Source organism: Malus sylvestris, chromosome 3 (assembly GCF_916048215.2).
Source record: "Malus sylvestris chromosome 3, drMalSylv7.2, whole genome shotgun sequence".
Taxonomy (NCBI): Eukaryota; Viridiplantae; Streptophyta; class Magnoliopsida; order Rosales; family Rosaceae; genus Malus; species Malus sylvestris.
Window position 1 is genome coordinate 15,960,181 of NC_062262.1, and position 19,459 is coordinate 15,979,639.

At 35.8% G+C, this 19,459-nt stretch overlaps 1 protein-coding gene across 2 annotated transcripts; it reads left to right on the forward strand.

Moving 5' to 3' along the window:
• Window positions 1-4,059: 4,059 nt before the first annotated feature.
• LOC126614408 (uncharacterized) lies at window positions 4,060-8,830 on the forward strand. Of its 2 annotated transcripts, XR_007620373.1 has the most exons (5): window positions 4,060-4,612; window positions 4,698-5,631; window positions 5,704-5,929; window positions 7,856-8,170; window positions 8,251-8,830. XR_007620373.1 is itself a non-coding variant. In XM_050282064.1 (4 exons), exons 2-4 carry the CDS (start codon window positions 5,482-5,484, stop codon window positions 7,978-7,980), a joined length of 501 nt encoding a protein of 166 aa, XP_050138021.1. In that variant the 5' UTR covers window positions 4,060-4,612; window positions 4,698-5,481; the 3' UTR covers window positions 7,981-8,175. The 2 variants fall into 2 exon arrangements, 1 of the variants encoding a protein (XP_050138021.1); XM_050282064.1 differs by lacking the exon at window positions 8,251-8,830 and having other exon boundaries at window positions 7,856-8,175.
• Window positions 8,831-19,459: the final 10,629 nt, after the last annotated feature.

Sequence of the window (19,459 nt, forward strand, 5' to 3'; positions counted from 1 at the left end):
AATGGCACAATCTTTACAGCCGAGAGGTTTAAAGAATATATGACAAGTTTGAAAATTCGACTTGAACAGTCTACATCGTATTATCCACAAGCAAATGGGCAGGCTGAGGCAAGTAACAAAGTGTTGATCGGCATTCTCGAGAAAATAATAAAAGAAAGGCCCGTCATGTGGCATTTAAAGTTGAATGAGGCTTTATGGGCATATTGAACATCGCTCCGATCAGCGACTAGGATAACCCCATATGCACTAATCTACGGACACGATCAAGCTAAGTGACTCACGAACGTCCTCCAACTGGAATTACTCCAAAATTAGTCCATTTGATCCTGTTTTGCTCCAAAAGAAGTCGAAAATCCTATATTGAAAATACAATTCAAAGTATCAAAATTCTTCCAAAATATTAACCAAAATATACTAAGATTAGGGTAAAATATATAATATAAAATCTACTCATCAATCGCTATAAACCCTAAGATATTATTACAATGATGGATGAGCAAAAATCTAGGGCTCTGATTCAAAATTATCTTGATTCATACCCCCGCGAGGAGTTGCCAAACGATTTGACTCTTCACCTTGGGCAAGTGTTCGGATCTATTATGACATAGCCGTGAGGCGTTTAATGGACCCTTTAAATCTTACAAAACCCCTTTCTGGGCTTAATTGACGCAAAAACTATTTTTTTGTGCAACTTAGTGTTTTCATAGCTCAATTATAACTAAAAGAAAGATGGTTTCTTTGGAATCCTTTCTTTCTTCAAACGGAACGAACAGAGATAAAATCAGACCGATTCCCTAATTGCCTTTCTAGATATTCCAGTATCCTGGCTATTCACATTTATAATGTGGACACGAGAATTGTGCCAAAAATATGTGAGGTGGTGGAGAGTCTATAGAGAGTCCCATTTTTTAAAGAGTCTCATTAGCATTTCCTTATAAAATATTATGCAAAAAACATAAAATGCTGGAGAGTGGGGAGCCTCACTTTAAGAGAGTCTCATTAGCTTCTCTCTTGGGTTTAAACCAACTTTTCATAAAATGATACTTTTTAATACATGTTTTGGTCTTCACAATTTCATGCAATATTTACCTCATATTCATGGGTTAATTACACTAACACTCCCTGAGGTATATTGAGTTTTCACAAAACCCTATCACATTTGAGACATTACACTAACACCCATTCAAGTTTTAATTCACTTTCACATAACCCATTCAGTCAAAATTCTGCTATTAAATTGACAACTTTACCCTTATAGTTAATTACTTGAACAATAAAGAAAGTCTTTATAATTATGTAGAAAAGAAAATATTCCACAACAACAACAAAGCCTTTTCCCACTAAGTGGGGTATGCTGTATGAATCCTAGAACGCTATTGCGCTCGGTTTTGTGCCATGTCTTCCCTTAGATCGAAGTACTTTAAGCCTTTTCTTAGAGTCTCTTCCATAGAAAAGAAAATATTAAAAAATAAATAAATAAAACATTATAAAAGGGAGGGGAAGGATGCCCTATGAACGACGGCTAGCGTCCTCAAAGATTGTTCGAGTCTTAGTGCTTTTGGACAAGGAAAGCAAATCCATGCCTGTACCATCAAGTATGCGTTTAGTCTTGTAGTACCAATAGGAAGTGCTCTTTCAACCATGTATGCAAAGTATGGGAATTTGGAAGACAACAGTTTGGTGTGTAGGAGGATGCTAACGAGGGATACAATAAGTTGGAATGCAGTGATATCAGAGCTTTCACAAAATGGGAGGGGCATAAAGGTTATGAACTTTATGATAACTATAAGTTATTCAGCAGGTTTATGCTCCATTATTCTTCAAGAATTCTCGTTTTACTCTTTTCTTTGGAAATTAATTTGAGGAGGAAAAGCAACCATCTGCTTATTTTTTGGTTCGAACGAATAGAATTAGACCAAAATGCAAGAAATTTAATTACAAGTTGCAAATTCAGTTGATTCCTCTTGCGCCTCTTGACTTGTTTTGGCATATCAAAGTAATTTTTCATGAAATTGAAACTTTGTTGCTGTTAATTATTTTCTTATGGATGCAAGCAGAATGCTTATGAAGTAGAATCCCATCGTTCATAAGCATTCTTAGCATGGAAAAAGAAGATGAAGATGGTGATACTATTTTAATGTTTAATTTACTTTTTGTATAAATTATAAAGCTTGTTTTTTATTGTTTAAGTATTAGTTATAAGGGTAAAGTTGTCAGTTTATTAGCATAATTTTGACTAAAGAGGTTATGTGAAAGTGAATTAAAACCTAAGGGGGTGTTAGTGTAATGTCTCAAACGTGAGGGGGTTTTATGAAAACTGGATAAATCTCAAGGGGTGTTAGTGTAATTAACCTTCATATTCATATATAGCATGCAACTCTACTCTAGCTCTGTATAATTAATTGATATCAATTCAAGTTATTTCTTATTTCCACGCTATTTGTTTTTCTTTTTCCCAACTAATCATTTTGCACTCTATTGCCACTTTATTTAACCTTCACACATGCAAATACAACACATATATGGAGACTATACATCAAGTAATCATATGGTACGTGTATGTATGCATGGGATGTGAATGAAAGAGAGATATCATACGTACCATTGGTATTTTCTAGTAGATGACATGAACATTACAAGAAAAATGGGCTTTGGGTACAAAATTAAGGACACAAATGAGGTATTTGTCTCTATTGTATATTGAACACCAATAAGGTGAAACAGTGTCTATTTCATATAAGACACCACGTATTGTGCCCTATGTAGAAAATAATGGACACAAAAACTTTTGGCTGACAACATTTTTCACGACAAACAGGAAAATTCGTTGTTTCATCTTTTTGTTTAATAGACACCATATTTGTGTCTTCCCTCATAATTCTAGGCACAAATATTTTATTTATTTATTTTTTTTTGGCAAAGAATATAATATTTTTTTATTTGTACCAACATATTTTTCATGTAGACAGCCAGAGCCAACCCACGCCCCTCTATTTCACTATTATTTAATACATGTTAGTCACTTCGAAAGTAATAAGATTTTTTTGAACTGACACAAAAGTATATTCGTGCCCACATATTATATAAAAGTTGTTGTGTCAGTACTTGTTCCCTGAAAAAATATGGGCCTAATCGGATAAATGGTCCCCGTGGTCAACAGGTATTCGGATGATAGCCCCTGTGGTAAAAAAATTCGGATTTAAACCCCTGTGGTCTAAGTCTGTTAGGATTTATGCCCTTCGGTTAAATAATGCTGACGTGGTTGCCACATATATGCCACGTGGCAAAAATAATAATTTTTAAAATACCTGAATTAAAAAAAAAAAAAAAAAAAAAAAAAAAAACGCAGAAACCCAGAAAATCCCCCCCGCCCTCCGCCCTCCGCCCGTTCCCCCACCCCGCCGGACTTCTTCTCCTTCTTCTTCTTCTTCTTCCCGCCGGAGACCAGCTCCCCCCCCCCGACGGAGCCCTCTCCCCGCGCGACCCTCCTCCCTCTCCTTCTTCCTTCTTCTTCTTCTTCCCGCCGGTCTCCCTGCGCGACTTCTTCTTCTTCTTCTTCTTCTTGTTCTTCTTCTTCTTCTTCTTCTTCTTCCCGCCGGAGACTAGCTCCCCCCTCGCCGGAGCCGTCTCCTCGCGCCCTCCTCCCTCTCCCTCTTCCTTCTTCTTCTTGCAGATCCGGTTTGTTTGTTTTTTTTTTTTTTTTTTTTTTTTTTTTAATTCAGGTTTTTTTTAAAAAAAAATTAAAAATTATTATTTTGCCACGTGGCAGCCATTTGGCAGCCACGTGGCAGCCACATCAGCATTATTTAACAGAAAGGTTTAAATCCTAACAGATTTAGACCACAGGGGTTTAAATCCTAACAGACTTAGACCACAGGGGTTTAAATCCGAATTTTTTTACCACAGGGGCTATCATCCGAATACCTTATGACCACGGGGACCATTTATCCAATTAGACCAAAAATATGTGGTTAATAAGTAATGTTCAAAACCTTTAATACTTTCATTAAAATAAAAAAAAATACAAATTTTAAAACTTTTTTGGTCGGATAAATTATTAAATATCAAATACTTAGCCAGCATTCCTCTCAATCTCCTCATCCTGCACGCCTGTTGTGGTCCTCTTCCTCTTTCTCGCTCTTTCCTTCTCTACCTGCAGACTCTCTCAAATCCATTTCTGCTCCTCCTCTTCTCCTACGTCACCTTCCCCCAAATTGGTCTCCTATCTTCTCCCCCATCACCTTCCCCCAACACCACAAGCCGCCCTTCCCATGTTCACCCCCACAGATCTATCAATACCAACCTCCACCTCCTTCACCAGCCAAATATCTCCACCCAAATCCCCACCTTCTACACAGATACGACTCACATGTAGCAAATCTAAGGGAGAAGTGTAGCAGAGACGAATTGGGTTGTGGCAGTTAGAGAACAAAAAGTGAAGGAAGAAGATCTCTCTTTGGAACCGTATCAGATAATTCGCTGATTTGAGTTTCATTGAGATTTTTTTTTTTTAATTTTTTTTTTTAACTTTCTTCTCAACTAATGTGTTTTGGGTTCATGGTTCTTATAGGAGTTAAGACATACGAAGTGGACTCCGGACTCCCATAAAGAGGTATTCCTATTCCCATTTTTGTTTTTTCTGTTGATTTATCTTCTTATTTGGTGTTTATTTGTGATTTTTTATTTGGTAAAAACAGCCCGTTTGTGAGCAACATCAAGTCTGGGATGAGATGCAAGTCTTTTGAGGAAGATGAAGCTGTCCAAATATGCATCTTGAATTTTTACAATATACATTTTCAGATTTTGTTTGCGCGCCTGGTGTAAACATTCCAAGTCACTTTAACATTTTTTTTTTCTGGATGATTTTGTACTGATTTGATATTGAGGTGTTTTTATACAAACTGAGTATAAAAAGCTGAGCTCGATAATATGTTTGGTAAACACTTAAAACAACTTATTTTCACAGTTTTGAATGAAAAAATATTGAAAACGTGAAATTACAAAAATGAGCTTACTATTACGGGCAGAAGCAGTTTTTTTTTTATTTTTTATTAAAACACAACAATATCAAACCAGTTCTTTGAAGAATGAATTTGTCAATTTAAGTTGTAAATTGAAAGGTTATGTCATGGTTAGAATGGTCTATTTACTTGCATACAATTACAATGTAGCTGGACGTGAAATCCAATTTAATGCATCACTTATTTTTTCGAAGTAATTTTTTTAATATACACAGAATTGAGCACAATTTCAAAAGTGTGCCCTCTCAGTTTAAACGATTAGTCGGTATGTCCGCAGAGTATCATGCAATTGAGTGATACTAACTTTTTGTGGGAGCTGCGAATGGATAGGAATACATTTGCAGTTTTATGTGATTTACTACAAACTCGTGGTGGATTGGTAGATGATGGTCATGTTACAATAGAGTAGCAAGTAGCTACTTTTGTTAACATATTAGCCCACCACAATAAAAATAGGTCAATGCAAGTTAGATTCATTAGGTTTGGTGAAACTATTAGTCGGTATGTCCACAGAGTATTGCGTGTGTTGCTCAGTTTGCAAGATGTGTTGTTTGCAAAACCAACCCCTATCTCAGAGGATTGCACGGAATCGAAATGGAAATGCTTTAAGGTAAGCATCATAGTAAAATCATTAATAACATAATTATTTGTAGTTGCTAATATAAGTTTTTCTTTTGTCTAGGGTTGCTTAGGAACGCTAGATGGAACATACATAGGGGTCACTGTGCTTGATGTCGATAAACCAAGATATAGATCAAGGAAGGGTCATATAGCAACTAATGTGTTAGGCGTATGCACACACGTCCTCAAATTCGTATACGTGTTATCCGGTTGGGAGGGATTAGCTACTGATTCGAAAGTTCTTGGTGACGTTGTTACTAGAGCTAATGGCCTCAAGGTCCCAACTGGTAAGATAAACAAGTACCTAATACTTTTCCTTACCTTTTTTGGCTAACAACTAAAATTTATTATCAACTAATATAGGTACATACTATTTGGTTGATTTCGGATATACGAACGGTCCCAACTAGTAAGATAGACAAGTACCTAGTACTTTTCCTTACCTTCGTTGGCTAACAACTGAAATTTATTATCAACTAATATAGGTACATATTATTTGGTTGATTCCAGATATACGAACGGTGAGGGTTTTCTAGAACCGTATAGAGGCACTAGATACCATTTGCAAGAGTGGGAAGACAATTCACGTGCACCTAAGAATCATGAAGAATATTTTAATGTGAAACACTCACGTGCTAGAAATGTCATTAAGAGATGTTTTGGACTCCTCAAAAGACGTTGGGCTATCTTACGAAGTAGGGGTGGGTTCAAAAAATCGAAAACCAAAAAAAACCGAAAACCAAACCGAAAAAACCGAACCGAACGAAAAAACCGAACCGAATTGAAAAAACAGAACCGAACCGAATTATTTTGGTTCAGTTCGATTTTAGTGATCTAGAAACTGAACCAAACCGAACCAAACCGAATTAATTAAATTACTTTTTTTATTTAATTATTTGTTTTGGGTATTATTTTCTAAACCCAATTTGTAAGTTAAAATGTGCTAAACCCAATGTGTTGCGAAACTTTAAGCTCAAAATATTAAAAAAATGCCTATAAAAACTGTAAACCCTAACCTATTATTTCTCCCCCATATAAGGTTCCGGAACCAAACCTCCTCCTGAAGTACCTACATCCATCTCCATAGCACTGTCTAGTTCTGCCTCAGCTTTCTTTTCCAAATCTACTCCCATATAACATGTAACAGAATCCATAAACATTTATTTCGGGTAGATTACTTGCGTAATTTGTGATGGAAAAGAATCCAACACACACTAAATAAATCCACCCACGCATTACTTTTACTAATCAAGTTGTCAACACGCAGTTACAAGCAAACAACCCTGATCTTTGAACAACATCATACAATTTAACTTTTCTAAGTCATTTGTACGATTTTTGTGTTGTGAGGTTGTTAGTTTGGACTTTGGAAGACTTGATTGATGATTTTAGTTCAACTTTAAATGTTTATTTTCATTGTCTTTGATTCTAGTTAGAATTTTTATGTTATGATTGTGTTGGAGATGTTAAAATTTTAAATTTCAATGTTTTTCATTTTTTGAAAAAAAAAACAAAACAAAAAACCAAAACCGAACCGAAACCAAACCGGAAAAAACCGAAAAAAAATGAACTGAACCAAACTGAACCAAAATTTCGGTTTGGTTTCGGTTTTGGCAAAAAACCGAACCGATTTGAACCGAACCCACCCCTATTACGAAGTCCTTCCCACTATCCAATCAAGATTCAGGGACGAATGATCACCGCATGTAGTTTACTTCATAATTTTATCAAAATGTATATGGCGGTTGATCCTGAGGAAAATGCAAGGCTTGCATTTGATGAATTACCTATAGGGGAAGATTTACCAGAAGTATTAGCCTACATTGAAACCGTTAAGTCAAGCCAGACATGGACTCAATAGAGGGATGATCCTACAAGAGAAATATATGATGAGTGGAGAGGAAGGAGGGCTTGCAAATTGGTTGACATGGTAGTTGTTGTAATTGTCTTTTATTGAGATGTGGACTCAATGTAGTTGTCGTAATTGGCTTGAAAATTCGTAACATTAAGACTATTGAGATGTTTGTTATTGTAATGTGGTAATTGGGAGTTATTTGGATGTTATGGCTGATAAAGCCTGGTGTCTTTTATTTGGTGTTCTCATATATGCTTATCTCTCCTCCTTTTATATGGGAGTTCTATTATTTAAGTGTTGAATGAATTACTAATATGTTTATTTGTGTTACTTATGTAATATATGGCTTCTTTGATAGATTATATGGCTACCTCACGTAAATGGATTGATCATGAGGAGGATGTACTGCTTACCATCTTCGAGGAGATGGTTGCTGATGGTGTTAGGTGTGTGACCAACAGTTTTAAGGCTAGTACTTTGTAATGGTTGCCTCCAAGAGGAGGGAACATATTCCTGGCATTAATATAGAGCTGAAGCATATACAAAACAAATTGAAGCATCTAAAAGAAAAGTATTCATCTGCATATGACATGATGAATACATTTGGATTTGGTTGGGATGATGAGAAAAATTGTGTTATGGATAGTGACAAATACTACAGAAGTGGGAGAAGGTAAATTTTGTTTCTTATTTTTTTTATCAATTAGTTTATTTGAAAGTCTTAACCTTGATTTCTTTGGGTTCTTATTGTAGAAATATCCTAATGCATCTTGCAAACCAAATAAGCCATTCCCGTTGTATCTACGATTATGTATGGTATTTGGGAGAGACTGAGTCACGAGTAGTATGGCTGAATCAACAACAGATGCAATTGAGAATATGAGTTTGGAAAGTGAGGATTGTGAGATTTCTGAGATGCCTCCACCTTCACCTACCCCATCTCCTTCTGTTGTTACATCTAGTGCATCTTAACCTGTTAGAAAGAGGAAGAGAAGTAGGAATGATGGTGATGCAAATATTGTATTTGTTATTAGTAAAGGTTGGAATAAAGCTATTACTGAAATAAAAAAATTAGGTGAAAGTTTTACTTTTAGAGAAGCCAAAGCTAGACTACCTTCTGAGCTTCAGGCCATGGGGCTCCCATACAATCAGGTGCTAAGAATTTCAATGAAGTTAGTGAAAGATACCGATCTGATGGGTATTTGGTCTACCTTGGATGACTCATAGAAGCTAGAGTTCATTAAAGTGTTTATGGAGAGCCTTTAAGCATTTGGGGTTTTAGTATTTGTGGTTTTAGTATGATGAACTTTATCAACTTCTAGTGTTTTCATTATTGCTTTAGCAAGACATTATTTGTTTTTTAATTTAGGACGAATGTTTGATTTCAGATATTTCATGTTTAAGTTATGGATATTTTATTTTCTTTGTTTAAGTTATGAATTTTTAAAGCCTAAAACATTTACGACATGCATGATCAGTAAACTTACATATTTTTCAACATTGCATGGCAACCATGAACAGTGTTAACTATGATCAATCTTATACAGTAAGGAAGAATAAGAATGTAACAGACTTAGAGAGAGAGAGAGAGAGAGAAAGAACTTAGAGAGAAGATGAATATCTCTGATATATTTTCTTAACAACCAAGTAATACAGTGTTGAGGTATTTATAGTCTTACACTTACACAGCTAACTTCCTTAACTAACTTCTTCTCTAATCTAATTACAAGTGGCAACATCTTATACACCAATATCTCTATTCTATCATCCCCCCCCCAAACACATGATTCGATGCTCGAAGCATGAGGTTGGTACAGTGAGTACGAAACAGAGGAGAACTCAACCCTTTAGTCAAAATATCAGCAAACTGCTCTTTAGATGACACAAACTGAACAGAAAGTTGTTTCTTGGCAACGCGTTCACGCACAAAATGAACATCAACCTCTATGTGCTTAGTGCGTTGATGTTGAACCGGATTAAAAGCCAAAGCAATGGTGGACAAATTATCACAAAATAAAATCGGAGGTGATGTAAGAGGAACCTGCAGAAAGACTAACAGTTGCTGAATCCAGTCTAATTCAGCGGAAGTAGAGGACAAGGCTCGATATTCAGCCTCTGTGGATGAGCGAGAAACTGTCAATTGTTTCTTTGATGACCAGGATATAGGATTGTTTCCTAAAAACACAGCCATGCCAGTGGTAGAGCGCCTATCATTAAGGTCACCTGCCCAATCAGCATCACTAAAGGCTTTTAATTGGAGTGGTCCTTGTGAATAAAAGAGGCCATGATGAATGGTACCCTTTAAGTACCTCAAAATGCGTTTGACAGCAGTGAAATGAGCAATCATAGGCTGTTGCATGAATTGACATACTTGATGGACAGAAAATGCTATATCCGGCCTTGTAAATGTGAGGTACTGCAATGCACCTACTATACTCCTGTACAACGTTGGATTGTTATAAGGAGCACCATCATCTTTGAGAAGCCGGTTATAGGGCAAACAGGGAGTCTCACATGACTTGGACTCAAGCATCTCAGTTTTAGTAAGAAGATCCAAAATATATTTGGATTGAGACAAACATAAGCCATGTGCAGTGCGAGAGATTTGAATGCCCAGAAAGAAATGCAGATCCCCTAGATCCTTGATATCAAATTCCTTGGTTAAAGCACTAATAACCTGGTGCATAGTTATAGCTGCATTCCCTGTGATAATAATATCATCCACATAAAGCAGCAAGATGACAATACCAGAGTCAACTGTCTTGACAAACAGGGAGGAGTCAGAATAAGTGTGCTGAAAACCCAAAAGAGGCAGGAACTTGGTAAATCTGTCATTCCAAGCTCGAGGGGCTTGCTTAAGTCCATATAGGGACTTGTGCAACTTTCAAACAAGGTGAGAAGTAGTGACATCAGCCAAACCAGGAGGCTGGGTCATATACACCTCTTCATCCAAAATGCCATGTAAAAAGGCATTCTTGACATCTAGTTGCCTAAGGGGCCAATTAAATTGAGCTGCCAAAGCTAATACTAGGCGAACCGTGGTAGGTTTAACCACAGGACTGAAGGTTTCCCCATAATCAAGACCCGGTTCTTGATTAAACCCTTTAGCAATAAGCCGAGCTTTATGGCGAGCAATAGTGCCATCAGAATGTTTCTTGATCTTGAATATCCATTTGCAACCGACCAAGTTCTTTGTAGAAGGTAATACCACCAAACTCCAAGTACCTTGTTTATGTAAAGCACTGATCTCCTCTTGCATAGCTTTCAACCAAGTAGGATCCTTCATTGCTGTTTTATAAGAAGTTGGTTCAATAAGGGACAAATCAGTGCAGTCAGACTCCTGAATAGTAGCTAATAAAGCTTTGGTCTTGATAATACCACTTTTGCTCCGAGTTTGCATAAGATGCAAATTGAGGGGTGGAACCTCCAACACCACTTGCAAAGTATCAGAACCAAAGGACGCTGCTGGAGAAGAATCAGAACCAGGGACAAGTGCCACAGGGATAGAGACTGGAGAATGAGAAGTGGAAGAACCAGTAATGGATGGAAAAGATAGGGGTGAAGAAGGAATAGGAGAGATGGATATGAGAGAAGGAGAAGGTGAGGATGAGGAGGCAGGATTGGTATGAGATGATGGTGATCGAGAGGATGAATGAGACATAGGTAACACAACATTGTCATTAGAAATCACATGTGCGGGAAGGGTGAAAGTAGGAACTGAAGAAGATTGATATGAGTTTTTAGAGTGGACCAACAAAGTTGTGTAAGGAAATTGATCCTCATCAAACACAACATGTCTTGAAATATAAACTCGCTGTTTAGAAACCTCATAACATATATACCCTTTATATTTGGTAGCATAACCCAGAAAAATACACTTGGTGGTCTTGGCTTGTAATTTAGTAGCATTATAAGGGTTTAACAAAGGATAGCATGCACAACCGAAAATTCGGAGATGAGAGATAACAGGAAGATGACCAAACAAAAGTTCAAAATGAGATTTATGTCCTAGCACAGAAGAGGGCATTCGATTAATGAGGTAGACAGCTGTTTGACAAGCATATGACCAAAAACTAGCAAGTAACCTAGCTGTTTGTAATAGAGTCACAGTGGTTTCAATAACATGCCTATGCTTTCGCTCGGCTAGACCATTTTGCTCGGGTGTATGTGGGCAAGAAAGTTGATGAGTAATACCCTTATCAAGAAGAAAGGACTGAAATGCCTTACTAACATACTCACCCCCTCCATCACTCTGTAAGGTTTGAATAGCAGTTGCAAACTGAGTAAGAACAAATGAATAGAATGCAACAAAAGTAGCAAAGACATCAGATTTGTTGATCAATGGAAACAACCAACAATGTCTTGTATATTCATCGATAAAGGTCACATAATATCTGTAACCATCAATGGAAATAGAAGGAGCTGGACCCCAAAGATCACTATGAATAACAACAAAAGGTTTTACAGACTTATTGGTACTTAGGGAAAAGGGAAGTTTACAAAACTTGCCCTCCAAACAGCTAGAGCACATTACAGGCAATGTATTAAATATCGATGATATCGGAAATATCGGTAGTCCAAAAACACAGAAATTTCGATGGAAATATCGGGATATTATCGATATCGATAAAAATTGAATAAAAACCACGGAAATTGTAAGAAAAACTTGGAAATTTTTATTGAAACTTTGCAAGATGTTTATTTAGTCAATTATCTATTAGTTTATCACAAAAAATTGGAAGGAAATGCATTGCATGATAGATATAACTGATTTAAGTTGATTATATAGCGAGCTGGCAAACATTGTGAGTGTAGAAAATATGTAGTAATTAATGAAAGAAGTTGAAGTTTAAACACACCATAATCATTTATATATAATGAATTAGTACAATATTTTACACTTTATACATTGCATGGTAAGATACATGAGTGACTTAGTAAGGTCTAAAATATCGATGATATCGGAATATCCGTAGTCCAAAAAAATATCGGTAGTCCAAAAACACGAAAATTTCGATGGAAATATCGGGATATTATGGATATTTTAGACCATGATTACAAGTAATGAAGACTTGGAACAAGGGATATTAGCTTGCTTTAGCATCAAAGAACCAATGTTATTAGATGGGTGACCTAGTCTGTTATGCCAGGTTGTAGAATGAACATGCTGACCAAGGAATGCTTTAGCTTGAAATGGAGCTGAATGTGTAGAATGAGATGTGGCAGAAAGACAAGGGATGGGATAGAGGCCATTACTGCATTTTCCCTTGTAAATGATCCTCCCTGTGGCCTTGTCTGGAATCCAGAAGCAGAAAGCATCAAAAATTAGCCAGCAGTTATTATCTAAACAGATGCGATGCACAGATAACAAGTTTTGGGTCAACTTCGGAACATAAAGCACATAATTGAGCTTAATCGGATGCACATAATTCAATTTGGAAACATTGAGAACTGTGCTACCAATATGAGACACAGGCAAACCTTCACCATTGGCAGTTTGAATGGTCTCAGATGTAGGATATGGCGATGCCAAAGATAGGTTACTGAGATCAACAGTCATGTGATTAGTGGCTCCAGAGTCAGTGATCCACACTTGAGGATTAGAATAAGAAGTAGACGGTGAAGATGGTGACTGAGTCATCACAGTATGTAGTGCTTGTGGAGATTGTTGATGAGGATGAAAAGGTTGAGATTGCATTGATGAATGCTGAAATGGAGCATTATAGCTTGGAGCACCATATGTGGATGGTTGCACTTGAGAAGGATAGAACTGTCGAGTAGGACCACCAAAATTAGGACCCTTGTCATTGAAAAAACAGTACCATGTGCTGTGATTGTGCTTGCCACATATTTGACATGGAGCTTTATCAGGAGGTTTAGACTGGCAATATGGAGCAGTGTGTCCTTCAACATTACACGTTTGACAAGTAGGCAGCAATGGTGCACTTGGATGACCAAAATATGGTACTGGTGATTGACCAAGTATGCCTGGACTTGGTGTAGGGAGCACATGGGTTTGAGTATACTGTTTGGGTGAATAAAACCGAGCCCCTTGATGAAACTTGCCTTTCCCTTTGTTTTTATTCCCATTAAACTGCTTGTATCCTCCAGAAAAGAATTGAGACTGCCCAGATGCAAGATTAGGTGAGTGATTCTTGCCAGAATGAGGGACAATATTAGCAACCATGGCAGTGATAAAAGGTGCAGTTGTGGAGGTTTCGACAATGACCTCTTCAGCAAGCAACTGAGATCGAAACTCCTTAAGAGAGATCACATTCTCACGACCCCGAATAACACAGCGAAAAGTGTTATATTCAGAGGGTAACCCATTGAGAGCAAGAATAACTATGTCCTCATCCGCAAAATAAACCCCAGCAGCAGATAAGTAATCTCTAGCCTCTTTAATTCTGTGAAGATACTGAGACATCGAATCAGACCCTTTCTTTATCGTCTGAAGATTTGACTTCATTTGAAAAATGCTAGTCTTAGACACTGTAGAGAACTGTTCTTTCAGACGAATCCAAAGATCCTGAGAACTCTTACTACCAATAGCACAAGACAACGCAACATGAGACAAAGTGGCTGTGATCAATTGCATTATAGTTCGATCATGCATTTTCCACACCACACATACATCGGATTCAGCAGAAGTACAAGAGCTAGAGTCAGTAGGAGAAACTGCAAATTGAAGTGGACAAGGGTGCGAGCCATCAACAAACCCCATAATACCATTGCTTTCCAACAAAAGTTGTATCTGAAAATTCCAATTGAGATAATTGGAGTCATCCAATTTGACATTAACCGAAGTCGAGATTGTGGAGATTAAAGCAGTAATCGGAGATTGCACAATTTGAAGTTGCGTTGCAGTCACCATTGAAATGTCGTCTGAAAAACTCTCTGAGGAATAATAGCAAACAGTTGATATGCAAGACGGAAGGAAGCAGAAAAGATGATCGAAGAAAGATCACGACCACCCAAGAAACCCTAGAAATCCAAATTAGAGGAAGACGAAGAGTATCAGAGATCAGAAAAACACAAATCAAGAAGAACGAATACACCTTCAATCGGAGCGGAAGCAGAGGATCGAAGATTATGCGCAGGCAACAATGGCGATTGATACCATGTTAACTATGATCAATCTTATACAGTAAGGAAGAATAAGAATGTAACAGACTTAGAGAGAGAGAGAGAGAGAAAGAACTTAGAGAGAAGATGAATATCTCTGATATATTTTCTTAACAACCAAGTAATACAGTGTTGAGGTATTTATAGTCTTACACTTACACAACTAACTTCCTTAACTAACTTCTTCTCTAATCTAATTACAAGTGGCAACATCTTATACACCAATATCTCTATTCTATCAAACAGAACTATCTCAGCCATCTCATTCATGCTAACGATCTCATTACTTCCAATATTCACTGGCTTGAGGAAGTTTGACTTCATCAACAAATCATAGAAGACATAAATTACAAATTTTAAAAGGGTTTGCAGGTGGAACACAACATATACCTAATAAAATTTGGACCAAGAAAAAACAAATAATGGATAATAGTGTTCAAATTTGAACAACTTAAAAAAAAAAAAGTCTTGTCCCGTTCCACGCATAAAATTGTACCAAACAACATACGGAACATAGGTATTTTAGTCATTTTAATCTTTTGGTTCCGTTCTGTCCATGCGCTACCAAACCCTAAACGAAACAACCGTCCTGCGCGTACCAAACATAACATAGAACATCTGTTCCGTCCCAAACAGTATACCAGAGGGCACAAATAATGTTTTAGTTGCTGCACTGTTGCTATTGTTTTATGAACCTTTAGGCCTCATAGGGCACAAATAACTATTTGTGTGCAGTGTCTATATTTTTTGTAGTGGAAGGATGCTTCGGTTGAATCGGTGTAGAAGCTGCAATGCCGATGATTACATCTCCAGCAGCTGGAACGCCATTTGCTGCCGCCATTTGGATCCCAGCTGGGGCAGGTACGCATTGTGCTTGTGGACTAGACATTTTCCCCTGTGAACTTGTGGAATATAACATACACGCCTGCAAATGCATATAAACATCTCCACGGAAAAACCTGATTACCAAATAATTTATACTGTAATACACTAATATGTTTCAAAAGCATAGCGAGAGAACCAATAATGAGTGATATTTGATTTACCCATTAATATAGTGATAATTTTTAGTTTTTTATACAACGAGATATTTATAATAACGGTGAAAAAATAAATTAAACTTGTCATCAATGTGGAGTGACAATTTAAATTTTATTTAGGATAATGTTAGAGAGACTTAATTTTTAAATCAAATTTACAAACTAAATGATGCATCATCAATAAAAAAAATAAACATATTAAATAATAATTTAATCATAAACAATTACATTATTTAATTTACAAATTTTATATAAACATTTATCTTTTCTGGCATTAACTTTTTATATATAAAAGCAATTGTCAGTATATTTCTTTTAAAAATTCGAATAGTACTATTGGTCATCTAGAGCAAGAAAAAGACAAACAAATTTCCTTCGTTTTACGTCACTCACCTACGTTAGGCTGACGAACTACCAGAAAGTTTAGTGCATAAACCAGCAATACGTCCGGCACTAAAAACATATGTGGAACGTTTACCAAAAAAAAAAAAAAAAATTATGTGTGGAACCCTATTGGTAATGGTGGGGATCATTTTTTTTAAAAATTGTTTATTCACTAAAATCCTTTGATAAATTGAGCAATTAAAATTGTAGCAAGTGAATGACCGCTGTATATTTTACATATATAGCAAAAATAAAAGATAGAGAAATTTCAGCTTAATCTGTTAATCATTGTTCCATTTTAGAAAAAAGGTTTTTCCAATCTCTTTGTAGTCTTTTCATTTTCCAGAACCACTGATCAACTCTAATTATTTTTCTTACAACTTAAGTGAACTTACAACAATTCATGGCATGGCGAATCCTTTATGTAATTGTAAGTACAAGATTAACAAGTAAAAAGAAGAATTAAATATGTATTCAAGTAAAATGATCACTGAACAAAGTATTCGATTCCAATTAACGTGAAGATAATAAGTATGTGAAAATTATGTAAACAAAGATGGAGATCTAAAATACTTGCATGGCAAGTTTTGTTTAATGAAGACCATTAATTTGATAAGCGAAATCATGATATATAGAATATTACTTACCCAATAGGATCTTCTTTGGATTCTCTTTGTGAGGATTTAGAGGATTTGTGAATTGTGCTCGTTTATCTTACATCGTACGGTTAGTTTTCATTAGGTACTATTTATGTTTAATTTAAAAAAAAAAATTAAAATAATTTATAACCGCACGATATACGATGAATGGATACGATTCACGAATCTTCAAACTCTTCATAAGGTGGATCCGGAAAGGATCCAGATTCATTACTTACAGAGATTTCCAGCAGCCAAGTGGAGCTAATAACACAGAAGCACTGCTACTCGACTCTGGAATTTAGTTTAGTCTAAAATGGAGAGAGAAAGAGGTCAACGAACTGTATTGAGCTAATTAGGGTCCTTCGAGCTTTAGATCGAGGAAACTTCAAGAAGAATTATATGTGGGGTTCACTGTAGTAAATAGTATCTCTTCTCACCTCTCTCTCTCTCTCTCCACTCTTTTGTGGCATTTCTTTAGTGAGGAAATTAAACTTTTAGGACATGGGGCATTAAACAGACAAAGAATCTTTCAAGACTTAATGTGTGGTCGCATTCACTCCACGTACATATGGCGTTATTTTATTGTTAAATGTCAAAATTAAATATAATGTTGTGAATACGATAAGGGGAAGTGGTCTTAGCCGGCCAACGACTAGTCAAATAGTCAGTGCCTCAGTGAATTTTCCCCACTTAGAGGTAAGAGACAAAACTGAGCTATAATCGAAGGGAAATTGGGAGGAAACTTCCCCCCCCTTTTTTTTTGTTTTATTATTTTTTACATTAAAGATTTCGAACTCTAAATTGCACGCGTAGGCAAGACCGACGCCCGCGCCTGGGTGATAATAAATAACAATGCATTGTTGGCATATAAAAAGGGCTTCGCGCATCCGAGGAGTCGACAATGTGCCGAAAAGAGACGACGATAGTAAAACAAATACAAAAGAAGGTGGAAGTGCGCAGCCAAATTGATCAAATATTGGTGAATCCTATAAGATGGTTGGCAGAATATCTAATTATATTACCTGAACTTTGGTTCGTTTCATTGTATTGCATGTATATAATGTTTATCATCTACACTATTATTAAGAAAACACTCATTGTCAACTTTTTTTTCTTTCTATTTTATCCTCATTTTCAATACATACTATTGACAAAAGGAGAGTAAAATAGTAATTTTGTACTTTTTGACAAAATGACAATCATATCCCTATTTTTTCTATTTTACCTTTTTGTTTTTTTGAGATAATGACAATCATATTTTTCCAATTTTACCCTCACTTTTGATACACAATATTTACATAAGGAGAACAAAACAGTAATAATGTAATATTAAAAAAATATACACTTATTAAGAGAAATTGTTCACACACACACAAAGTGTGTGCTCTCTGCTAGTTAATTTTTAAAAGAAGTATGTTTTTGTTGTAGGCATAATTTACTGAACAATTATGGAGGCCAAAGAGAGAGGGTGCGGTATAGATAGAGAGAAAGAGAGAGATGTGTAATTTCCCTTTAGGATTATAACATTTAATAGGTAATCTATTCCTAATAGAAATATAAGATATATTCCCATATCTACTAGGATTTACATAATCATATTCCTAATCTAATAGGACTGCAACATTTTGTTTATTTAATTTTAAATTAAAATAATTATAACAGACAAATTTCAATTAGTCTAATTTAGTCATCAAATTAGATAGTCAAAAGAAGGAGAATATCTAGTAATACAGTACTTGGTACTTTAATGTCAAATATCAGCTAGAGGTAAAATGAGTAAAATTAAAGATTGAATATAATTCTTCTATGCTCTTTTCTTTCCCTTAACTGTTCACTTGCATGATAAGCCAAAACTAAGGAGCCGAAAGTGCAGGTAAATATGGGGAAGGTAGGCTCAAGCTAGCATAGATTGCGTTGTTGAGCGCAAAAGTCAGACAGTGATCTGAGAGTTCCATGTGGAATGGTTCTAGCTTGCTCAAAGGATCAAACGAAAGATAGAATTCAGGGACGCGTAGAATGTATTTTAATGATTCAATTGTTTATAATCAAATTATTTAGTGTGGCATCAATTTCATCCATCAGATAAAGAAGTCTGTTAACTTATAATTGTACGTATCTGTTGAGAGTGTTGGCAATGAATGGCTATTTTGTGCCGCACAAGAATATACATAAAGTAATCGTATACTCAACTTTTCTTGTTCTTGAAACTGGTAGAGTTATAAAATTAAGAGACCAGGATTAAGTGCATGAATTTAAACAAATTACAACCGGCAAGTTCTGATGAAACTTATAAGGTGGATTTGATATCTTTTATGGTCAATAGGATGTCAATTTAAAAATGTGGATTAGGTATTATACTTCGTCAATTTACAACTTTTATAAATGATATCTTTTTATGGTCGAAATTTATAAATGATATCATGTATAGTTTATACCATATCATGATTATATGTATATAAGAACGAAAAGTCAAGTCTTCGAGCTACTTTTATTTTTTGTGGCATCAGTTGTGTCTTTTACTGATTGTTGCCTTTCCTCTAAAATATATTGTCTTCGATATTCTTTTCATACTTAGTACTCACTACTGAGTATTAATCTTTTGATTTTGTATAATAATATTCTAACTCATGTTTTATTGTTTAAAAAAACAATAGTCATGTTATTAATTTTTTTTTACTTTAAAAAATAAAGAACATGTAGCACTTTATATTGCCCAAATCGGAAGGGGAATATTTACTAATGAGTACTCAAGTATACAATATTGTGTAAACC

Excerpts from the sequence above, each read along its gene's own strand:
- LOC126614408 (XM_050282064.1), top strand. The coding sequence starts at position 5,482 with ATGCAAGTTAGATTCATTAGGTTTGGTGAAACTATTAGTCGGTATGTC. Across the intron at positions 5,632-5,703 it reads CGAAATGGAAATGCTTTAAG|GGTTGCTTAGGAACGCTAGA; the intron begins GTAAGCATCATA and ends TCTTTTGTCTAG. Across the intron at positions 5,930-7,855 it reads TGGCCTCAAGGTCCCAACTG|ATTATATGGCTACCTCACGT; the intron begins GTAAGATAAACA and ends CTTCTTTGATAG.